A 23,733-nucleotide genomic window follows, 5' to 3' on the forward strand; every position below is an offset into this window, starting at 1 on the left:
ACATACCCCAAAATCAAACCTATACTATCCTAGCTTTTGCATGATACAATATGTAATTTTATTGGACTAGTTGTCAAGCATAACGCATCCCCTTGCAGGAGCACTGATCTAAATCTTATGTTTCTCTTCATAGAGGGAAGTAAACGGCAACAACAGCTAGATGAAGCATTAGTGGTCATGATAACAGACGATTTTCAACCGCTTTCAATTGTTGAGGACACTGGTTTTCGACGTTCCGTTTCACTGTCGGACCTACAATATTCGATACCAAATCGATAAAAGTTGAGGACAATTACCATAAACAGAAAGAGGCTGTAAACTTGGCTGTGGAAGGCTCTACTTGTGTTTCTTTAATGGCCGATATTTGGACCTCATTCAATAGTGAGGCACATATTGCTGTAACTGGTCATTTCATTAACACTAATTGGTGCCTGAAAGCTTTAGCTCTTGAGACATTCCGTTTCCCGGAAAAACATACAGTGCTAAATATTAGTGAGGCATTAGATAACGTGATTTCAAAATGGAACATTGAAAACAAAGTTTTAAGCATCACAACTGACAATGCCAGTAACGTAATGCCAGGTGTACAACTTATTCACAGTGGCAACATAGATATGCAACATGTGCCTTGTTTAGCACACACCATCAATTTAGTTGTGAAAAGTTCTTTGAACAGCAACAGTCAGCTCTGCATAATGTGGAACAAAGCCAGAAAAAATGTTAGCTATTTTAAAACAAGTTGCAGTGCTAATTAAAAACTCTATGAGATCCAAGATCTAATGAAAAAAACCTGTTCATAAATTGAGTCAGGAGACCGAAACCCGGTGGAACAGTATGTTTTATATGCTATAACATCTAGTGTGGCAAAAGGAATGCATTGGATCATGGTTATCATCTTTGTATTCAGGTGTGGAGAACCTCACAGCTGACGAGTGGCGAATTTTAAGCGAATGTTTATGTGTACTGGAGCCATGTGAAGTGGTAACAACTGAAATAACTGAAAACTATACCTCTCTTTCAAAAACTATTCCAATAATCAGACAGCTAATCCTAACTGTATGTAATGGAAAGTGCGCTACCACAACAGAGCAAGAGCTACAGCAACATCTGCACAATTCACTAGTAGCACGGCTAGGATTAATAGAAACAAACAAAGTACATGCCGTTGCCACAGTTCTCGACCCAAGATTCAAAAACATTATCATTTACGAATCTCATTCATTCAAAACATGGCATTGCAAACCTAATTCCAATGTGCACAAAGGTGGTAGAGACCATACGATCTACTCATTCAGCTGCTAACGACACTAACCACGAGTACCAGTTCGTACAAAACGCCAGTAGTTCCTTATGGGCTTCTTTCGATGAAGAGGTTTCCAATAAAAATCTAATGAAAAGCGGTTGTGATAGCATAGACCTGGAGGTACAACAATATTTGGAAGAACCATACTTACAATGCACGGATAACCCTTTACACTACTGGAAAAAAATGAAAACCGTTACCCTGGTCTAATGGCTGTGGCAAAAAAATATCTTGCAATACCCGCAACTTCTGTACCCAGTGAAAGAATATTTTCGAAAACAGGACTACTTATAAGCAAACAAAGCAGCAGACTAAAAGGACAATTGGTTAATAAAATCATATCTCTAAACAAAGATTGATGGCAGTGCAGCAATGGGACATAAAAATGCCTTCTGCTGAACAATTTTCTTTCTTCAGTAAGTAAACGCATGCACGCAGTTTCTGTATATAAAGGCCTATAGCACTATTCTTTTATGTTTAAGCATGCATGCATACATGCAGAATGTACAAGGTAATTTATTTTTTAAGAATAAAGCTCCTGTTTCATGCGAATTCTGTGCTTTATTTTAAACAACAATTCTATGATTTTTGTATTATGCGACATATACTAATACTTCAGTACACATTAATAACGGTAGATCATAGAATTTCAAAGTTTTCCGTGCATGTACATACGACAAGTACGACCGCTGCGGCTCAGTGCTTTGTGTACTGAAGGTTTGCGCAATTTCTCAGAGAGCACAGCACTGTCAACTTCTCGAGCGTACTCGAGATATTCTCGAGAAATTGCCTTTGCATTGCGCATTTCTCGAGCACGATCATACTCCCATCCCTACCAGCTGCATCGGAATTCCCTCTGACAAGTGGTTGCATTTAGGTCTTCTGATTCTGTAAAAGAAAACAGCCTAGAAGCTCTGTCTATATGCATGAGAGTGCAGTGTTGCTCACTGTGATTTTTATGGCGCATTGCGATGCCACATGAACAATCAGTCTTAACTATAGCGTTGCTGAGCTGATATATGACTACACTTGGTACCTTGGAATTTGCAGATATGCTTCTTAAAGATCCAACTTTGCAAAGTACACACCACCAGCTAATTTTGAAATCAATTGTTCACTTGGAAATAGGATATGAATCAATAACAGATTAAGAACCAATTGTTGTTTTGAATTCTCTGCAGCTGTGAAGTTAGTCAGTGCTGCTTGCTGCTTAAAAAAAAAAAATCATGTTTTTGCAACAGCTGTTAACTTACCATTCAAAATGTCAGTTTAAATTTGATTTTCTCTCTATTAAAATTGTGAACCTCGAAGTATTGAGGAGATACAATCTAAGTAAACTAATTGCTTTGTTTGAATTTGCAACAACGAATGTAGCCTGTTTCATAAACTGCTTATACATAGCTTTTGTTGAAAATTGGCCTTTCACTGGAATCTTCTGATTGCTGTAACTGAATGGTGAACATTTGGAGTTTGATAACTAAGGCATTTGTAACTTTTGGTATGGCTGCAGGTTAACAGTTGAAATTAATTAGCCCGCATAAATTATAAATTTGAAAACTGACTGGCCTTATGTTAACTCCAAGAGTTACAGTTGCTGAATTGTTATCTCCACCAAAGATGGCATTCACATGACATTTTGGCCATGAAAGTTCTTAATTTGCACTTAATGGTTATACATGGTAAGCGTATTTTTACTATTAATAATTGTCAAACACTTGAGTGTCTGCTATTTTTGTTGGTTGTGCTTCGTTTTGCACACTTCAACCCTATGTATACTCTTTTCACAGTAATTACAATGTATGATGTAAATAAAACAGAAAGAAACTTCCACATGGGAAAAATATATTAAAAACAAAGATTCCAAGACTTACCAAGCGGGAAAGCGCCAGCAGACAGGCACATGAACAAAACACACAAACACACACACAGAATTACGAGCTTTCGCAACTGGCAGTTGCTTCGTCAGGAAGGAAGGAAGGAGAGGGAAAAATGAAAGGATGTGGGTTTTAAGGGAGAGGGTAAGGAGTCATTCCAATCCCGGGAGCGGAAAGACTTCCCTTAGGGGAAAAAAAGGACAGGTGTACACTCGCACACACACACACACACACACACACACACACACACATATCCATCCGCACATACACAGACACAAGCAGACATATTTAAAGGCCTTTAAATATGTCTGCTTGTGTCTGTGTATGTGCGGATGGATATGTGTGTGTGTGTGTGTGTGTGTGTGTGTGTGTGTGTGTGTGTGTGTGTGTGTGTGTGTGTGTGTGTGCGAGTGTACACCTGTCCTTTTTTTCCCCTAAGGGAAGTCTTTCCGCTCCCGGGATTGGAATGACTCCTTACCCTCTCCCTTAAAACCCACATCCTTTCATTTTTCCCTCTCCTTCCTTCCTTCCTGACGAAGCAACTGCCAGTTGCGAAAGCTCGTAATTCTGTGTGTGTGTTTGTGTGTTTTGTTCATGTGCCTGTCTGCCGGCGCTTTCCCGCTTGGTAAGTCTTGGAATCTTTGTTTTTAATATAATTACAATGTATGTTGCAGTAGAATCAATTATGTCTTATGGTTTAAATTGTATTGCACTTCATGTTGACAGAAGGTATACTTATCGTTGCAACATTTCAAATTTGCCACTTGAAGAATTTTGGAAACAGATTCCAAATTCTGTAAGAGTTCCTGTAGAATTATGCCTGAGAGAATTATGAACAAGATCATAATTCAGAAGTTCTGTACTTATTTACTGATTGTTTCAGTCAATGAGCATGCATACCCCTGTGATTTCCAGTTTGGGCCTCGTTGTTAGGTCGTGGGGGATGTTGATGCGTAGTGAATACATCAGCATCCTCGCACTTTATTGCTTCAGCAGATATATGTGTTTGTTCATATGTCCGAATCAATAGCACACAATCTTGGAGGATGAGTTTGTTAGCCTAAGCAGGTCATTCTTTAATTTGTCAGGGGAGTGCTTGATAAGCCTGTTGAAAATTAGCAAGTCTGCATAATATTTCTTACAGTGAACATTTCACAATGAAATTTACATTCTCAAGTCAGGTCCTGTAATTGAATATTCCACTGTTTATAGCTTTGATTTGATTTCTTGAAACATTGAGAAAATCTGCATCTGGCAGCAATAACTTGTGAGCTGAAACAATCACAAGCCTTTTTTTTAATGCCACTATATGAAAGAGTCATTGTTTCTCAGGAAGCAATTTTTGAAGAAGTTGAAATACAACAGGGCCTGTATATGCAAATAAAAATGATTTTCAGACCACATAACCTGATATCTGATGCGCAGCATAATGCCGTTAAAGTTGCAGGATGTAATTGTTCCAGGACACAACTTTCCGACCGAATGCCAGAAAGGGTGGAAGTGACATTTTTATTTGCAGTCATTGTTTTTGTTGGTCATTGTCTTTGTGTTCTTCAAGTTGAGCCAAGCATACCATCAAGAACTCCTGACTCACTGTTGTTGCAATTAGTTTAGGACTGGTTGTAGGTCAAATTCCAGTTGTATCATGTCTGAAAAATATGCTCAGAACAGCTTACAAAATTCACAAAAATCTTCCTGGAAAGAAAACTGATTAGTAATCCTAAAATGTAACAAACATAGAATTTTCCTGCTTAGAAATTGCAGCTTGTTCTCTTTTGCTCCATTTTGTCTTTTATTCATGTTGCAAAATATTGACTAATGAAAACTGTTGTCACTTCTTCTTACCTCATCACCAAATATTTAGACTGGTGAGGATTTACAAACTTCCAGCACGCTGGAATAGCTGATGGGTCAGCAACTTCTGTTAATCAGTACAATGAAAACATCCAAAGTTGCATTTTTCACTTTTCTTTTTCACTCGATAACTAGTTTTGGGCCAGTACCCATTTTCAAATCATTATAACGTAGTAAAAAACGTTATTTCTGAAATTGCAAAAACCTTGTCACAAATGTGCAAACTAACAGTCACAGTGCAAAGAGATAACTGCATGTGTTGTAACCGTTCATTTGCATTTTCGGAAATACCATTTTTTACTATGTTACAATGATTTGAAAATGGGTCCTAGCCCAAAACTAGTCATCGAGTGATTAAAAAAAGTGAAATTTGCAACTTTGGACTGGTTTTTTCACTGTAATGGTGAGAGTTGTTATTAACAATCTGAGTGCTTTGGCCCCATCCCCAAACACATTGTGAATGAAGTAGCTAAACGCTACTCTTCACTCAGCCCATACATGCACAACTGTAGAAAAATGTTTCCCTGATACACTTCCTTAATGATGGTCATGGCATGCTATGATTATTGGGTAAACACTTGCTGTGACAGCGTGGCACTATAACAAAGATGTGTCAATACATCAAGAAATAACAAATAACATTTATGAAGGGTATGTTACAAATTTGTACTTAACTTTGGTACTATTTTACATGTGGCACTTGATGTCCTAATCCTAATACAATGATATCTAACTAACTTTGCTGTCTCTTGACACTCTATGATATTGTTCTTGCACAACAGATTGTAACTGAGCAGATACTCTGTTACTGATTATAATGTTCGATATATAGTGACTTCTATGTTGGAAGGTAGCCTTCAGAGTATTAAACTGAACTATTTGCAGGCTCTGAAGTCAACTGTCCGACTGCTGGTGTGGAACTGTGTCAGCGTCCATGGTGTATTATATTTGAGCCTGTTGATGGAAGAATATCCATGTCTGCCTGTACAAGGTAGACGCAAAATGGGCCACAGTTGGCAGCGCTCCCTGTTGGCTGTCTGCACTACCAGTGGGCATACACGACATGCCTAAGGAAGCGGCGCAGAAGCAGGAAGAGGTCCATGCTAGTGAAAACACCATTTGGAGTCTGCTGCACAGAGGTGAGAGGCACCAGTTGAGCAGTTGCATCTGTATGGTGGTGACCTCTTTCTTGGTACACAGCATGCAGTAACACCATTACCCATGCACCAGAATGCCTCACATGCTGCATAATTCCACAGTGGGCACTAAATCTGACAAACAGCAGTCTCTTACTCAAGGTTTATATGCACGCATTAGTAAGCTCCAGTAGTAAATTTCACCCAAAGATGGCTGCCTGTAGCAAGTAAAATGTCGAGACAAGAAGTCAACATCATCAATTTAAAGTAAATTTGTATTGCATGATTGGCCGAGAGTCCTTGAAGAGGCATGTTTAGTCACCTGTATGAATGGTCTTTCAAATGTGTGCCTCTTGGTGACTTGTGCACTCTTGGGCTACACCAGTTATCCTACCGAGGGAAAAGAGGACCTACAGTTTAATGTGGAATCTAAACCACGGGTTGTTCCTGGTATACACTATGTGATCAAAAGTATCTTGACACCCCCAAAGCATATGCTTATCATAATAAGTGCATTGTGCTGCCACCTACTGCCAGGTACTCTATATCAACAACCTCAGTAGTCATTAGACATGGTGAGAGAGCAGAATGGGACACTCCACGGAACTCACAGACTTTGAACATGGTCAGGTGATTGAGTGTCGCTTGTGTCATATGTCTGTGCATGTGATTTCCACACTCCTAAACATCACTATGTCCACTGTTTCCAATGTGACAGTGAAGTGGAAATGTGAAGGGACGTGTACAGCACAAAAGTGTACAGGCCAATCTCTTTGTTGATTGACAGACACCACCGACATTTGATGAGGGTCGTAATGTGTAATAGGCAGACATCTATCCAGACCATTATACAGGAATTCCAAACTGCATCAGGATCCACTGAAAATATTATGACAGTTAGGTGAGAGGATTTCTAGTCAAGTGGCTGCTCATAAGCCACTCATCACACCGGTAAATCTAAACAATGCCTCGCTTAGTGTAAGCAAGGTTGGATGATTAAACAGCGGAACAACGTGTGGAGAGACGAATCACGATACACAATGTGGTGATCTGATGGCAGGGTGTGGGTATGGCGAATGCCCGGTGAACGTCATCGGCCAGCATGTGTAGTGCCAACAGTAAAATTTTGAGGCGATGGTGTTATGGTGTCGTCGTGTTTTTCATGGAGGGGGCTTGCACCTCTTGTTGTTTTGTGTGGCACTATCACACCACAGGCCTACATTACTGTTTTAATCACTTTCTTGCTCCCCACTGTTGAGCAATTTGCGGATGGCTATTGCATCTTTCAACACGATCGAGCACCTGTTCATAATGTACAGCCGGTGGCGGAGTGGTTACATGATAATAACAACTCTGTAATGGACTGGCCTGCACAGAGGCCTGATCTGAATCCTATAGAACACCTCTGGGATCTTTTGGAAGGCAAACTTTGTGCCAGGCCTCACTGACCGACACTGGTACTTCTCCTCAGTGCAACACTCCATGAGGAATCGGCTGCCATTCCCCAAGAAACCTTCCAGCACCATATGCATACAAGAGGTGGAAGCTGTCATCAAGGCTAATGGTGGGCCAACACTATTTTGAATTCCATAACAACTGATGGAGGGTTCCACAAACTTGTAATTCATTTTCAGCCAGGTGTCCAGCTACTTTTGATCTACATCTACATCTACATCTACATGATTACTCTGCAATTCACATTTAAGTGCTTGGCAGAGCGTTCTTCGAACCACAATCATACTATCTCCCTACCATTCCACTCCCGAACAGCGCGCGGGAAAAATGAACACCTAAACCTTTCTTTTTGAGCTCTGATTTCTCTTATTTTATTTTGATGATCATTCCTACCTATGTAGGATGAGCTCAACAAAATATTTTCACATTCGGAAGAGAAAGTTGGTGACTGAAATTTCGTAAATAGATCTCGCAGCGATGAAAAACGTCTTTGCTTTAATGACTTCCATCCCAACTCGCATATCATATCTCATCCCAACTCGCGTATCATATCTGCCACACTCTCTCCCCTATTATGTGATAATACAAAATGAGCTGCCCTTTTTTGCACCCTTTCGATGTCCTCCGTCAATCCCACCTGGTAAGGATCCCACACATTACTGAGAGGTGAAAGCTAGCATAAAGGCAGACTGAAAAATTTCACTGTCTTACCACTATTTAATCCTACAAATTTGTGGTCTACTTGCTTGCACTTTACCACTAGACATCAAGCCAGACCTTCATCCACTTGCAACCCCAAAATCATATGGAACAACTTTCTTTACTCTTTGCAGTTACAAAAGGGCAGTAGTACATGTTCCAACACAACTAAAACAACAAATATAAATGCTTATTCCAGTTTGCTACATCTGTGTTGCAGCATTAGCTTTAGGTATCAATTCCGTCTTGATAGAAGTACACTGTGCCATAAAACTTGGAGATATCATTGCCTTGAAAACTTTTTCATATTCTCCAAAAGGATTTTTTCTAGTCATCATACGTTCTTGAATTTTCCTTTCCTCTAAACACACAGTACATGCTGTGTTTCACACAACATGATAGTATGAGAGTTAGTGCACTTAAATGGAGCAGAGTATGCAATTTTGTATCACGGGTTGGCTATACACAAATTTACCATAGGTGGGTTTGCCTTTACAACGCAACGAATGCTACCAGTTTTACCCATATATGTATATGTCCTCATGGAATTCATTCACTAATTTCTATAGATAATGGCAACAATCTCATACTGTAGTGCAGTGTGAGACAATGAATTGACAATCACCAGTCATATTCAATTAAGAATGAGCTTGCAAATAGTGGTCATGGTCCCACATCAGCTGTACATTATGACCCAGATTACCTACTTGTCATGAATGGTTGGCTTAACTACTTACGCTCTTCAAAAATACTTCCAGGGGTGGCCAAAATCTCCATCTGTCCTTCAGTCTTCACACCCTTGTGCTCAAACTATCACATGGTGAGACATATGCTTTTTTTCACTGTTGCCTTGCTATGGCATGAAATAACTGTATTCCAGTGTGAGACGCTGTGTTGACAATCAACAGCTGTATTCAGTTAAGAAGGAACTTGTAAACTGCAATTATGGCTCTTCATCAGCTGTATAATATTTCAGAACACATGAAAATCTATGCTGGACCGGGACTCATACTTGGATTTCCTACTTGTCATGAGTGGTCACCTCAGCCACTTAGACTACCTGCTCACAAGTGGGAAATCCAGGTTCCAGTCCCAGTCCAGCACAAATTTTTATTAGTTCTGAAATATTCTACAGCTGATGCAGCTCCATAATTGCAATCTGAGAGTTCATTCTTAACCAAATACCACTGATGATCATCAGTGCAGTCTCGCACTGCACTGCAGTATTTCATGCCATAGCAAGGCAGTGACGAGAGGAAACAGTTTCTCACCCTGTGTGAGATTCATGGTAATACAGTGTGATCACATAGGAATGAAGGCACCAGGACAAATGGACATTTGGGCCACTCCTGGAGGCATGCTCAAAGAGCTGAAATGGTTGAGGCAACTGCTTGCGACAAGTGGGAAATCAATGGTCGAGTCCCAATCTAGAACAAATTTTCACCTGTTCTGAAATATTCTACAGCTGATGCAGAACCATAACTGCAGTTTGCAATTTCATGCTTAATAAGCTCATGAAATGGAGATGGCAATACATGTACCATTCACACAGGAATTAATCTCTCCAGTAAGCATTAATGGATGTGGCAATTATCTTTTCTCTTGTATCTGTTATATTCCGTTATTCAGCCATAATTATTTTTTATCCTTTTGTGAATTTTGTGAATAGTAATTCTACATGTCCTTTTGAAACAGTTGACACTACTGGAAGTTATATACTAGTAGCAATATCAGGTGTCATTTATTTTATAAATCCTGTCAAACAGAATTCTACTCTTCATTCATTCACATGGCACATTCTATAGACCACATAATGAAGGAGAGTGTTCAGGGATGTAGAATGAGTAAAGATCTACAGGAGCAGGTAAAAGCAGCCATTTCAAACTACTTATGTACTATGCACTAACAACCAATTAATATAATGCTAATCTACTCACATTATTAATTACAGGAATTACTTTACTTTATTATTTTTAAGGTTTATAAATCAGAATGTTATGTACATTAGTGGGAACGCAGCTACTTTGAAATAAGCTCCCCGTATGCTACTCAGCTGCTCTTTTTATCTACTACTTCGTACCAAACGTTTATGTATTTTTAACGATTTCAAAGAATGCTGCCAGCTGTTGATCTATTGGATAACTTAAAATCTGTTTAATATGAAGATTAGTGTTTGTTGGAATTACACTCCTGAGTCCAAATATTTTGATAAATATTGTAAGAGTTAGGTTAATAACATTTGCTTACCTCCACTCCTGACAAGTCACAAGATGTCAATTAAGGTGGACCTATCATAGATGCTGCACATCTCTGTCTGTAAACTAGCCATCATTGTACCAACTGTTACAAAGAGTGTCATAGAAAACATAATGTTTTCTAACATCACTAATGCCAAAGCTATACAGCTTATATGAATGCCACTAAAATTACATACAACTAAAAATATAGGCCATATCACTATGGACTCATGCAACAATAAATGAATGAATGAATGAATGGAAGTAGCCTGTGTTGTCCCATTGAGGGCAAAGGCCTCCTATAAGTAGGGGTAGCTGCTTTCAAAGACTCATGTGGTGAGCTAGTCCGTGTAAGAGGGTACCACACTACACATTGAATTACACTTGATCACTTAATTTAGTTTTCATTTTTTCCACTTCTTTCTGTTTCTGGCTATGCTGGTCCACTGTCTTCCTGCTCGTTTTCTGAATAAATCTGACCATACAACAATAAATGGCATAAATGAAAATAATGGCAAAGATTGGGAACACCATACCAATGTAACTGCAAACATCATTTAAAACTTGTGTTCACACTGCACCAGCTCTGTATTTCACACAGATTGACATTCAACTGCAGGAAAATATTAATCACTTAATTTCTATCCATTAAGAAGTGAGTAGAGTACAGTCCCTATAGTAGTTATGTGGTTCTGGGCAGGAAGTGTAAATGATTTATACACATAGACAATTAATGGTTTCATCATTTAATTTACAGTGAGGACATTTGATACAATTCAATTTAAATGTATATTTATCACATTAATTTGGTGTTTTAAATTATAATGAATGCAGCTCAACTGTAGTTTTGGTTGTCTGAGGAATTGCAGGTTGTTCACCTTTAAGCCACATGATGGTTGTGGCCGCTGATGGTGTAACTTTAATACACTAAAGAAAAACAGCGTTTTGCTGCAAGTGTGCTCTGTTTGACATACAAGTACAGAAGTCTAATTAAAGTATGTAAGAAAATCTGATAATTTTTGCATGCCTAGATTGTGTTTCTGTTGAACGTTACAATGTGGACATTGAAAAACTGCACTAAAAATTATCTAAAGAGAAGTATGTCTTTGTTTAGCTTTGTAATGTATTATTAATTCTTCTAGAGACTGGATGTAGATGAAGCATAAATGGCTATTTGGACAATTTAAACAGAGGCTGATGTAAACAGCTCTTAGGACATCTCTGGTTTTCACCCACAGTGGTAAAATCAAATTGCTGTTATGTATTTTCGTCTACTGTATGAGCTGATGCACTGTCTTCATTATTCCTAAATGTTTAATTTATTGAGATTTCTGAAAAATTCTTATTAAATTTAAGAACTTGGTCCTAGTTTGCATGCTCTTGAAGTTTATATAATGCCTTGATAGATACATGTTATGCCGCCAATCAAATATAAAGTCACACAAAACTTGTAGTAGTATGATTAAAGGTCTAAATGTGGCATCCGAGCACAACACAATATAGATCCTTGAAGTTTACAAATGCTGTTTACAGCTGAAAGAAAAAGATACTGAAATATGTACACATCATACTCTGCAACACGCAAAAATTTCCTGATTTTTAATTTCTTTTTCAACAGAATTTATTATTATTTTCATACTTTTACAGGACAATCTTAGTCACTTTTATACTTTTACTTGTGCCATTTCCTGTCAATTACCAACTGGTTCCTGAGCGTCTTCGTTCTGCATGTCACAACAACAAACAGAATCCTTTGCTTCTTCTCCTTTCATGTGTGTATGTGAACATTCATCTTTAGAATTGTGAGATTTATGTGACTTGCAATCTGAACTGTGGTCATGTGGCTTCTGAAGATCGGAATGACAACTAGCAGATTCCAACTTTTTTTCATTTTCTGTATCTGTTTGTGTTTCATCATCTTTTTCTCTTGCAGTAAGTTTGGGTGTAAGTGCTTTAGAAACTGCATTCTGGTCACCCTGCTTGAGTTTATCTGGGTCACAAGTACAAGGTTTCAATGCATCTCCTCTCTGCTCTGCCTGTGCAATCTTTGGAGGTCTTTGGTGATCTGTCCTTGCAGGTATATTCTGAAACCTGTGAACAGAGATAGAAAAGACCAGGGTTTCAATGTACATTTCATTTATCATTAGTGAAAGTAGTAGTCAAACTTGGTTGGTAAAAGAAAAGATCAGACTCATGTCTACTACCACTATATATTTCACACTTTTTATGCTACTGTATGTCATAAGTACTTACTTCTTCATCTTAAATGGGGCAGGCTGAGCTTTTTTTGCTGCAGTCTTTGGTTTCTTTACTGCTCTGATTTTTAATACTTTACGTTCTGTGGGTATGGGATAGTATTGCTCTTCCCATGCAGTCCTTTCTCTAGCCCATATTCGTTGATATTCCATACCAATAAGATAAAACATATCAACTGGATCCTGTCACATAAGAGAAAATTTTAGAAATTCTTTTGGCTTTTTTCTGATTGGCTGTGCACATATTTTATATTTGCAGATAGTGAGATAAAGTGTGGAGCTACAGCTTACACTGACCATAAATCTCTGCTGTATGCTGAAAGTGTTGAACAGTGCAGGATACATCCAGAATATCTTATAGCATATTCTCTTGCTGTTCCTATTGTACTCTGGAAATGCACTCTTCCAGAATAACAAGCAAAGCATGTGTTTTTTCAAATTGTCCAATATACTATCCAATATATTATTAGCTTTCTGTGTCAGTCCAATCACCAAACTTTTTCTCCACTGATGTGAGCACTTTATACAACATACTAAAATAGTTTTTCATGACAATATTTCTTAGGGTGTATCACATTGCAAACATGGTCAAATGCAGTGTACAATTTGTATAATACTATTTCATGTTTATTTTTGTTTGGCACTAGAAGGTGCACAATTCCTTATCATGTACTTTACACAAAAACAAATGACTAAATGGATGAGGAAACTATATGACTGTTCTTGAAAAAGAATTGTCCAGCTAAAGACTATTTTTGTGTGCAACCTATAGAAGGACATAAGATGAAGGGCCTGGCATTAGCTGTAACACTACTAAACAGAAAACGATACTTGGTATCTGTTGCTCTCTTCTCTAATGTAATTGCTTCTAGTATTACTGTGTTTTATTCTAGCTGAAAGCATTAGCTATTGTTGGGGATTAGTTGCTTTGGTGAGTGACAGTGGATTAATTAGTACTTGAAGACAGATAAATAGAATATCTTATCAGATAAATTCCTCATAAATTAGAGATTTAGAAAAATCCTTTGATAATATTGACTGGAATACACACTTCAAGATTCTGAAGGTAGCAGGGACTGAAAAGTTATGTACAACATGTACAATAACCACCCCCATACCAAACAACATGAAAGGACAGGGAATGACTGTGAAAGGAGTAAGGGGTGGTTATAGCTTATCCCCCATGTTATTCCATCAGTACACTGAGCAAGCAGTAAAGAAAACAAAAGAGAGAGTTGGAAAGGGATCTGAAGTGGAGGAAGAAGAAATAAACAATTTTATAGTTTGCTGGTGACACTGCACTGTAATCCCGTCAGATGTGGCAAAGATCTTGGAAGAGCAATTAAATGGAATGGATGGTGTCTTGAAAAGAGGTTGTAATTACATTACCAAAGATCTAACACCAAAAGAGTCAGAAAAATATCCCTGGACAACCTATGAAATTTTGTCAGTGGTGTTCTGGTTCAACATGCAAACACAGTTTATTACGATTACATTTCAGTTATAAAGCACATCTCGACTTGATGCACATCACTAATGGTTCTCTCAAATGCTCAGATCTATGAACACAATACATGAATTACTGAGACAATTTTGGCCCTGAAGTAAAATTGCTATAGCTCTAATGATATTGTTAAAAGAAAGATCTATCACAGCCAATGCCATTCGAGCCTACAGTTCCTTTACTGTATTATAGTCTCATTTACTGATGTACAGATTGATTCAAAAACAGATTTAATTTTCAGGGCATTTCAAAATGAATATATGGGTTCTAAGGCTTTATAGAACATATGACATTCACCTTACAATTATAAACAATGAAAGAGAAAAATAAACAGTTTTTCTTACAATTATTCAGTGTGAACGCCGATCACATATCAAGTCACTAGACGAGGTTTGTTCTGAAACCTTGATCAATGCTTCAGCAGTAACTGTTGCAATAACAGTTTCTAAAGTCGGATAGATCAGCTGGTATTGTAGGCACATACACATGATCGTGTCAGATCATGTGTGTACGTGGAGGTAATACATAAAATGCTGTGTCAACGAGCCCCTTGCACCCAATCCACCGGTTGGATACAACGTCGTTTAACCAGTTGTGTACTGAGTTATGCTAGTGAGGCGGCGCACCATCTTGCTCCCAAATAAAGATATGTTGTTCAGCTTCTTCCCATTGAGGCACTGGCCATAGTTGTAGCACATCAAGATAAGAAACATCAGTTACAGTTGATTCACCAAAAAAAGAAGGCCCATAAACTTTCCATGGGGATATTTCTTGGGGCTAAGCGTGAAAGACACGCACTCGTTCAACACTTTTTCAGTCACTCTTTGTCATTCTATACTCTTCCCATTGTGTATAGGTATACAAACAAAACTGTTTGAGTTGCTCTTTCATTTGGCATATTATTTATAGCTGTAAGTTGAACTTAATAGATGCTACAATGCCATAAAACCGGTATGTTCATTTTGAAACAGCCTGTATTATAGACAAGAAAGAAGGAAATGCGTTGCACATGTCACTGGATAGATAAAGATTCAAAGTTTTATGCTCACAAAGACACTATACCACATACTCAAATGAGCACCATGCATTGCTCAATAAACAGTGAAACAGTAGTCCATTTCATTCCACACACAAATCAACAGGCTCCTGTTTACTTAATCGACAGCTTCAGCAGTTCAATTTCTCAGCTCTTGGAGAGTAGTTGTCATAGATGGAACAAAACTCTGAACCTTCTTCTATCCAGTGACATATGCAATATGTTTCTGTCTTTTATAGTTTGTCTGTAATAAACAACTGAAACCTGTTCTTTCTTTTTGAATCACCTGGTATATATTTTTCACAGGCTACTTTCATATGATCTAATGGGAAGGAATGACCTATGTAAGGAAATAAAATTACTACTGAGCAAATATAGGAGTAAAAAGTCTTCTGATATGGATGCATCTTATCCCAGTTGTGTTGTCAGTGGTTTTCAATCCCTTTTTTATATTTGTGAATAGATGTATTTCTGAATTCAAAATGTTTTGCACTTGTTTTACCAGCGCATGTTCATTGTGTTTCTATTACTTAAGGAGCTGTTTCTGCCTGTGTATAGAAACACCACTGAGATACTTGTTGTGTAAGTAGATGCAACAATTAAATAATATTGTTATTTTCTGTGATAACACAGCCAGGCAAGAAATACAAAATCAAAGAAATGAGAGCTACCATACTCTGGATAGTAGCTTTTGTTGCTTACTAGGATAAAAAGAATACTGAAAAAAGCCATGAACTGAATTTCCACACTAATTACCTGCTCATATGTTGGATAGAAGTGCTTTCGGTGCCCAAATTCAGAGGACTGAATGAAGTCTGGTCTCCTTAAAGGTTTCGCTGGCTCCCATTTCACCTTTGAAGCTCTTTCACCCGTTTTTGCCTGTGTGCCTGCTGAAAATAAAAATAATATACCATACTAAGTACTGATAATATATGAGACATTATGGTGACAGTTGGAAGAATATAGCTGTTAACATCCATGCGGAACACAGACAATGAAGAAGCAAGTAAATCAACTGACAAAATAATATAAATGAAACAGAAAACAGTAGTAGCAGATGAAATATTATACACACAAATGAATGAAGGACTTCAAAATAAGAAGTCCTTTATTCATTTGTGTATATAGTATTTCATTTTCCATTACCATTTCTTGTTTTGCTTATATTATTTTGTAATTTGATCTATTACTATGTGGTCAAAATCAACTATCTGCAGAAAACCTTAAGTTTTACTTCCTAACAATTTAGGCATAAAATGCAATTTCACACTAAAAATTGGAAGGCGTTTAACACTTTTACTATACAGAGTGATTCAAAAAGAAACAACAGATTTCAATTGTTTATTACTGACAAACTATAAAAGATAGAAACACATTGCACATGTTACTGGATAGAGAAATGCTTGAAGTTTTATGTTTGCACAGACAAACACTATACTATATACTCAACATGAGCACCAAGCATTGCTCACGAAACTTCAAAATGGTAGTCCACTTCTTTCCCTACATGAATCAACAGGTCCTGTTTATTTAATTGACAGCTTCAACAATATGATTTCTCTTCTCTTGAAGATTAAATGCTATAGGTGGGACAAAGACTGTGTCTTTTATATACCTCTACAACAAAAAATGATCTGGGAGGTCAAAAGCAATGAACAAGATCTTGTTGTCCATCTCTTCCAATCCAATATTGTGGGATGGTATTAAGATACTGCCATGCACCAAGATGAAAGTGAGGCAGAGTGCTAAAGTTGAGGAAACAACCAATTTTGTAGCATGTCCAAGTATGACATGCCTGTCACAGTTTCTTCTGCAAAAATGAAGGTCCATAAACTTTGTGAACAGAAACAGTACAAAACACATTCAGTTTCAGTGAGTTTCATGTTCGATGACACCAGGATTTTGTGACCCGCAAATTCTTACACAATGGTGGTTTACTTTACCCAGTAGACGAAATGTCAAATCATCTGAAAAGATGAGACATTCAGAAAAAGAATCCTCTGTCATATATTGGAGAACTGAAATGTAAAATTCATATCTTCTATTGTGGTTACCTGGATGCAATTGCTGCAATAGCTGCATGTTGCAAGGCTTCATATGCAGGTGTCATTTCAGAACAGACCACAGGCCACACCATTGTTGAAGTTCCTCCTGCCTGTTTGTGGACTTCTGAGGGCTCCTTATGAGCAATCTCAGATACACTAGACACTTTCATCAGACTTGCATTGCCAATCAGTTGTCTTCCCTTTGCATATGCAATCAACTTACAAGAATTTTGTGTTACGCCAGTCATAAATCTGCTTGTGAAGAGGTGACTTCTTGCTGAATCTGAATTACTGCACTAGCAGAATAGAAATGCAGAAAATACAAGTCCAAAAACAATTAATTGAACTCATCAAAACCAAACAATAATGCAATTTCCAAACAAACAACAGACTTGATCCCAACTGCAGATCGTCACCAATATACAATAACAAATAATAATAAAAAAGACCCAACACTTCATGGGAAGGGATCACAATCAAACAATTATACAATTTCAAGGTGTTGGTTGATTGTATGAAGTCTATGGGCAAGAGATTGACCAGCTAGAAGAAGCATCTGGTGGTGGCTGCTAGGATGGTAGCTCTGCATACTTCCCAGCGGTGCATCAAACTGCCCTTTGCTGGCAGTGCACCGCCCTATAAAGCTTGTTTCGCAGATGTATCTGCTGGAACTATTTGTGATCACGTGCCTGGCATAGCAAGGACATTTCTGGGCTAGCTGTGATCTCTGGTAAAGCTGTTTGGCATTTTCCGCCAATGGGTAGCGGTCCCTGGGGGCCATTGGTGATGACATGGTGTCGTGTTGTATTGTGGCTGCTGGTAAATATTTGTGTTGTCAACACGGACAACATAGATTTTTCTGGTGAATATATATCCTGTGATGCAGGCATCCAATGTTGGTTGGACTTGAAGTGGGATGCCAATGGAGTAGGTGCTATGATGTGTGAAGTGGGTGGCCACAGCAGAATCGACAGCAAAATGCATGTTGCACTTGAACAACGGATTGACTTTGTACAAGATGATTTCATTTGTGGTGTAATTGCCATGTTACTACAAACAAACAACAGCACAACTGTGTCAAAACTTTGAACCTTCCCTCTATCCAGTGACATGAATCATGTGTTTCTATCTTCTACAGTTTGTCTGTAATAAACAACTGAAATCTCTCCTTTCTTTTTGAATCACCATGTACATTATAGATAGCAAGTTCCCGGCCTCATTTCAGAAAACAAAATACATTCTTCCAAAATAAGGCACACAGGTAAATGTACACTAAAACTGCGGCATTCTGGCAGGTTTTCTGAATGAAGAATGAATCAGAGTATTGAGAATGCTTCACATTATCTCAGTGATTTTTTGAGATATGCCATTGCTAGGTTGCTGGTTTCTCTGGCCAATTATTAGTATCATTCACATTCAAATATTCTTCCTTCCACTGAAGCAGTCCTGTGATCCAATAGCGTGCTGATCCCACACAAGAATACTATCCATTTTGATAGTATGTGCACTCTATAAAAATGCGTATCAGCTGAATTATTTCCTGGAAGGTTCATGTACCTTGGTACCCAGTAGACTAACAATGCCTAAATGTGCCTTTGTAAATATGAGAGGAAATCTTGTATACTCTGAATATGTTTTTCATCTGGTTCACTTATATAAATAAGTGAAATCCTTTTTTTTAAATGTTTCATCTGATGTAAATTCATAAATTCATTGGGATGACAATCTTGGATGAGAAGCTTGAGACACTCCCTGGGAATGCAGCAAGGAAATTCTAGTAATCAGATCTGTTGAGGTATTCCACAATATAGTTGTGTTGCTCAAAATTTGATAAAACATTGATCTCAGCAGTGATCACTTAGAGCTCATGCTGGAATGGTTCCTATGAAAGAAAATGGCCATTTCCCTTTCCTACCCTTCCCCAGTCTGAGGTTGTACTCTGTCTCAAGATGGCAAATGTTTCTATTTACATTAATTCTTAATACCACCAATGATCATGTATGAATGCCTGGTCTCTTGATGATATTAATTAATGAAATAATAAAGTAAGTGACAGATCAGAATATCTCAAAATCATCTCAATGAAGGTGGCTGGTTAAAGATTTGTAAAGCTTGGGAACTGGCTGTCATAAATTTGAAAATGACATGACAGATCCAAGGTGAAAACATTGCATTTTATGACAATACACTTAGTACATTGACAACATAGCTGAAATGTGGCTATATCAGGATTAGACTATCAACCACATGCCTGTCAAGTACCACTTGAAGACAAACACTGGGCAATAATTTGGCAAAAGTTTGTGTTAATATGTAACCACATGAAATTCTTGGAGATCAAGAAAATTTTAATTCATATTATCGAGAGATTGTGGATTCATACATAATGTGCAGGGGTTGCTCAAAAATATGAAAACACTGTAAGAAAAGCATATCTAAACATAAATGGAGATCCTAGCTGAGCCTGCAGGTTGCACTGTTTGAATTTGAACATGAACGGCATCTGTACAATGTCCTCGATACAGTGTAAGTGTTAATCATAGCCAGAACAGTACGCCATGTAGCTGTTAGTGCATCATGTCAGAGCTAAGTGAATGCAAATGTGAGCAAATTATTGATGCTTATATGAAGGGTGCTTTGTGTTTCAAGAGGCACCATATTAAGGACTCATACCACAGACAAGGAAACCAGAAAAACATTATTCACTAAGTCACAACGCGAACGAAAGTGTGCACTGAGTGATTGTGATAGATGGTTACGGAAGAGGATTGTGACAAGAAATAGGACAATGGCGGTTGCAAAACTCACTGCAGAACTGAATGTCAGACCCCCAAAACCTGTCAACACAAAACCAACATGAAGATATCTCCATAAGCAGGGAACTGGAGGGTGACCTGAAATTCCAAAACCACTCATCAGCAACACAAATGCCTGTAACAGGAAAATGTGGTGCCAAAGCCATAAAACCTGAAGTATGGCATGATGAAAGAATGTCATTTGGTTGGATGAGTCTTGTTTCACACTGTTTCCAACTTCGAATGAGTTCACTTCCCAGAAGTGAAATACAGTGGTGGTCCAGTGAAGATCTGTGCAGTCATATTGTGGTGTTCCATGGGCCCCATGGTTACCCTGTGAAGTCACACTATTGCCAATGATTATGTGACCATTTTGGCTGATCAGGTCCATCTCACAGAACAGTGTTTGTTCCCCAATAGTAATACAGTGTTCCAAGAGAACAGGGACCATGTTCACAAAGTTTGCATCATCAAGTACTGGTTTTGTCAATACGGGGATGAATTTTCATGTTTTCCCTTGCCACCACATTTACCAGATCTCAATATTATTGAGCCTTTGTGGTTGACTTTGCAAAAAAGGGGTGCATGATCACTATCCACCTCCATCATTGTTACCCACCTTACCACTATTTTGCAGCAAGAACAGTGTAATAGTCACTTGAAAACCACAAAGGACCCTTATTTCTCCATTCAGAGATGACTTGAAGCTGTTTTGAATGCAAACTGGTTTTGTACATGGTATTAGGTATGGTACGTGTTATTGATGTTTCCAAATTTTTGCCCAACCTCTGTATCTCTTCATGGAGGAAACATGGCACAGCATTAACCATGCGGTGAAGCTGCAAAATAATAAAACACATCTTTTAATTTATGTAGCCTTCCTGGTATGTTGGCATAATGAGACAAGATTTTCTGCATTATGCCATCATACTGGCACAACTGGGGCCAGAGGAATTGTTTACCATGCCAGCTTAACAATGAAGCCAAGAGAGCAAATCCCTACAGCGAAGAAATCACATTACGAGCTTGGGGCTGTGCCATGAAAATCTCCAATGAAACTGTTGGACTAACACTGCTTTGTCAAGTGATAAATACCAGTTGCTATATGTTGCTATGACAAGTGATGTAAATGAAATTAATGAGAATTACATTTTTCAATTAAAAATATGTTCATCATTTTTTTTAAATATATTATATTGGACATAAAATAGTGAGCTTACCATTGTTTTATATGGACTGATTTCATTTTATCATCATCATTGCCTGGGTAACTAAAATTACAATAGTTATGTTTTGTACTTTTAAGTAATTATGAAAATTCAACTGAAAACTTTGAGCAGTATACAACTATGGTGATAACAGCTTTACAAAGCAAATTTTTAGTGCAATACATGCTGGTGCATGACAAAATAGTACAAATACCAATAAACCAGACATGAAACCTATAAGTACAACCAAAAAATCTATGAACATTTGGGCATTCCATGAACACCTTGCCCTTTATAACGAAAACTGCTGAAGCACTCTTCCAGTATTATGATTTTACAAACAATAATTTACTAACAATAAGAGCAAGAACCCCAACTTCAAAATGAATAAAGTCTCAACTCGGTATGTATTTCACTCAATAATGGTTTTTTCACAGATATACTGTATATTGGCCATCTTTTAACAAATGATGCTTGGTTGGAAAGAATAATTAGCAATGCAGTTTTAAATTTATATTGATACCCAGTCAGGTTTTTTGCACACAAATCCCTAAAATATGAACAGCAGGGTCTCCTTATTAAGTCAGAAAAGGAGAACAAGTCACCTCCTAAAACTAATGACCAAAGCAATTATATGTATACACCGTCAGCACAGCATACACAGAAAAACAGTGGAAATGAAGCCAAACAAAATACACTTTAACATACGAGAATAATATAGAAACAAAGTAGGATGTATAGTGAGAATATGAGGTATTAACACAGCTTAAAAATTTGCATTAAAGCTCAGACATCAACTATCTACCAAATAGCATGTTGCCAGCACTGGCTACAGTAGAGCCATATGCCTGAAGTTGTGTGCCTACTGGTAGCCACAGTGGAGTCTTCACACTCGATTCCATGGCCTGGCAGTGAAACACTCATCACTATCTACATCTACAACCATACTTCGCAAGCCACCTGACTGTGTGTGGCGGAGGTTACCCTGAGTACCTCTATCGGTTCTCCCTTCTATTCCAGTCTCCTACTGTTCGTAGAAAGAAGGATTGCCGGCATGCTTCTGTGTGGGCTCCAATCTCTCTGATTTTATCCTCATGGTCTCTTCACGAGATATACGTAGGAGGGAGCAATATACTGCTTGACTCTTCGGTGAAGGTAGGTTCTCGAAACTTTAACAAAAGCCCGTACCGAGCTACTGAGAATCCCTCCTGAAGAGTCTTCTACTGGAGTTTATCTATCATCTCTGTAATGCTTTCGCAATTACTAAATGATCCTGTAATGAAGCATGCTGCTCTCTGTTGGATCATCTCTATCTCTTCTATCAACCCTATCTGGTACGGATCCCACACTGTTGAGCAGTATTCAAGCAGTGGGTGAACAAGTGTACTGTAACCTACTTCCTTTGTTTTCGGATTGCATTTCCTTAGGGTTCTTCCAATGAATCTCAGTCTGGAATCTGCTTTACTGACGATCAACTTTTTATGATCATTCCATTTTAAATCACTCCTAATGCGTACTCCCAGATAATTTATGGAATTAACTGCTTCCAGTTGCTGACCTGCTATTTTGTAGCTAAATGATAAGGGAACTACCTTTCTATGTATTCGCAGCACATTACACTTGTCTACATTGAGATTCAATTGCCATTCCCTGCACCATGCGTCAATTTGCTGCAAATCCTCCTGAATTTCAGTACAATTTTCCATTGTTACAGCCTCTTGATACACCACAGCATCATTTGCAAAAAGCCTCAGTGAACTTCCGATGACATCCACAAAGTCATTTATGTATATTGTGAATAGCAACGGTCCTATGACACTCCCCTGCGGCACACCTGAAATCACTCTTACTTCGGAAGACTGCTCTCCATTGAGAATGACATGCTGCATTCTGTTATCTAGGAACTCTTCAATCCAGTCACACAATTTGTCTGATAGTCCATATGCTCTTACTTTGTTCATTAAATGACTGTGGGGAACTGTATTGAATGCCTTGCGGAAGTCAAGAAACACGGCATCTACCTGTGAACCCGTGTTTATGGCTCTCTGAGCCTCATGGACGAATAGCGCGAGCTATGTCATTGAACCTCTTACAATTCTGGTAATAAGTTGAGTAACTTATTACCAGAATTGTAAGAGGTTCAATGACCATCAGAATTATTGAGATAAAATGTAACGAACAAATTAGGGCACACATACTGAAAATAGTTTAGACAAAATAAATTACACATGAGTACAGGAAGAAACAAACTGACCCCCCACCCTGCCCAAACAAACTTACAGTATATGCTGTTTGCTGTGAAGGCCCATACGTAACCAAAGAAATGCATTAA

General features: G+C 38.1%; 1 protein-coding gene across 2 annotated transcripts in view; it reads right to left on the reverse strand.

Annotated features, from left to right (window-relative positions):
• Positions 1-11,283: 11,283 nt before the first annotated feature.
• The window catches only part of LOC126266693 (uncharacterized), a 47,305-nt gene continuing 34,855 nt past the window's right edge, over positions 11,284-23,733 (reverse strand). Inside the window, exons 2-4 of one of the 2 annotated variants that reach the window (XM_049971129.1) lie at positions 16,110-16,243; positions 12,812-12,996; positions 11,284-12,649 (exon numbers count right to left, since the gene is read on the reverse strand). In XM_049971129.1, the coding sequence (XP_049827086.1) occupies positions 12,250-12,649; positions 12,812-12,996; positions 16,110-16,243 (719 nt within the window). In that variant the 3' untranslated portion in view covers positions 11,284-12,249. The remainder of the gene's footprint in view (positions 12,650-12,811; positions 12,997-16,109; positions 16,244-23,733) is intronic. The other variant, XM_049971130.1, reaches the window with a different exon arrangement.

This window comes from Schistocerca gregaria, chromosome 4 (assembly GCF_023897955.1).
Source record: "Schistocerca gregaria isolate iqSchGreg1 chromosome 4, iqSchGreg1.2, whole genome shotgun sequence".
NCBI lineage: Eukaryota > Metazoa > Arthropoda > Insecta > Orthoptera > Acrididae > Schistocerca > Schistocerca gregaria.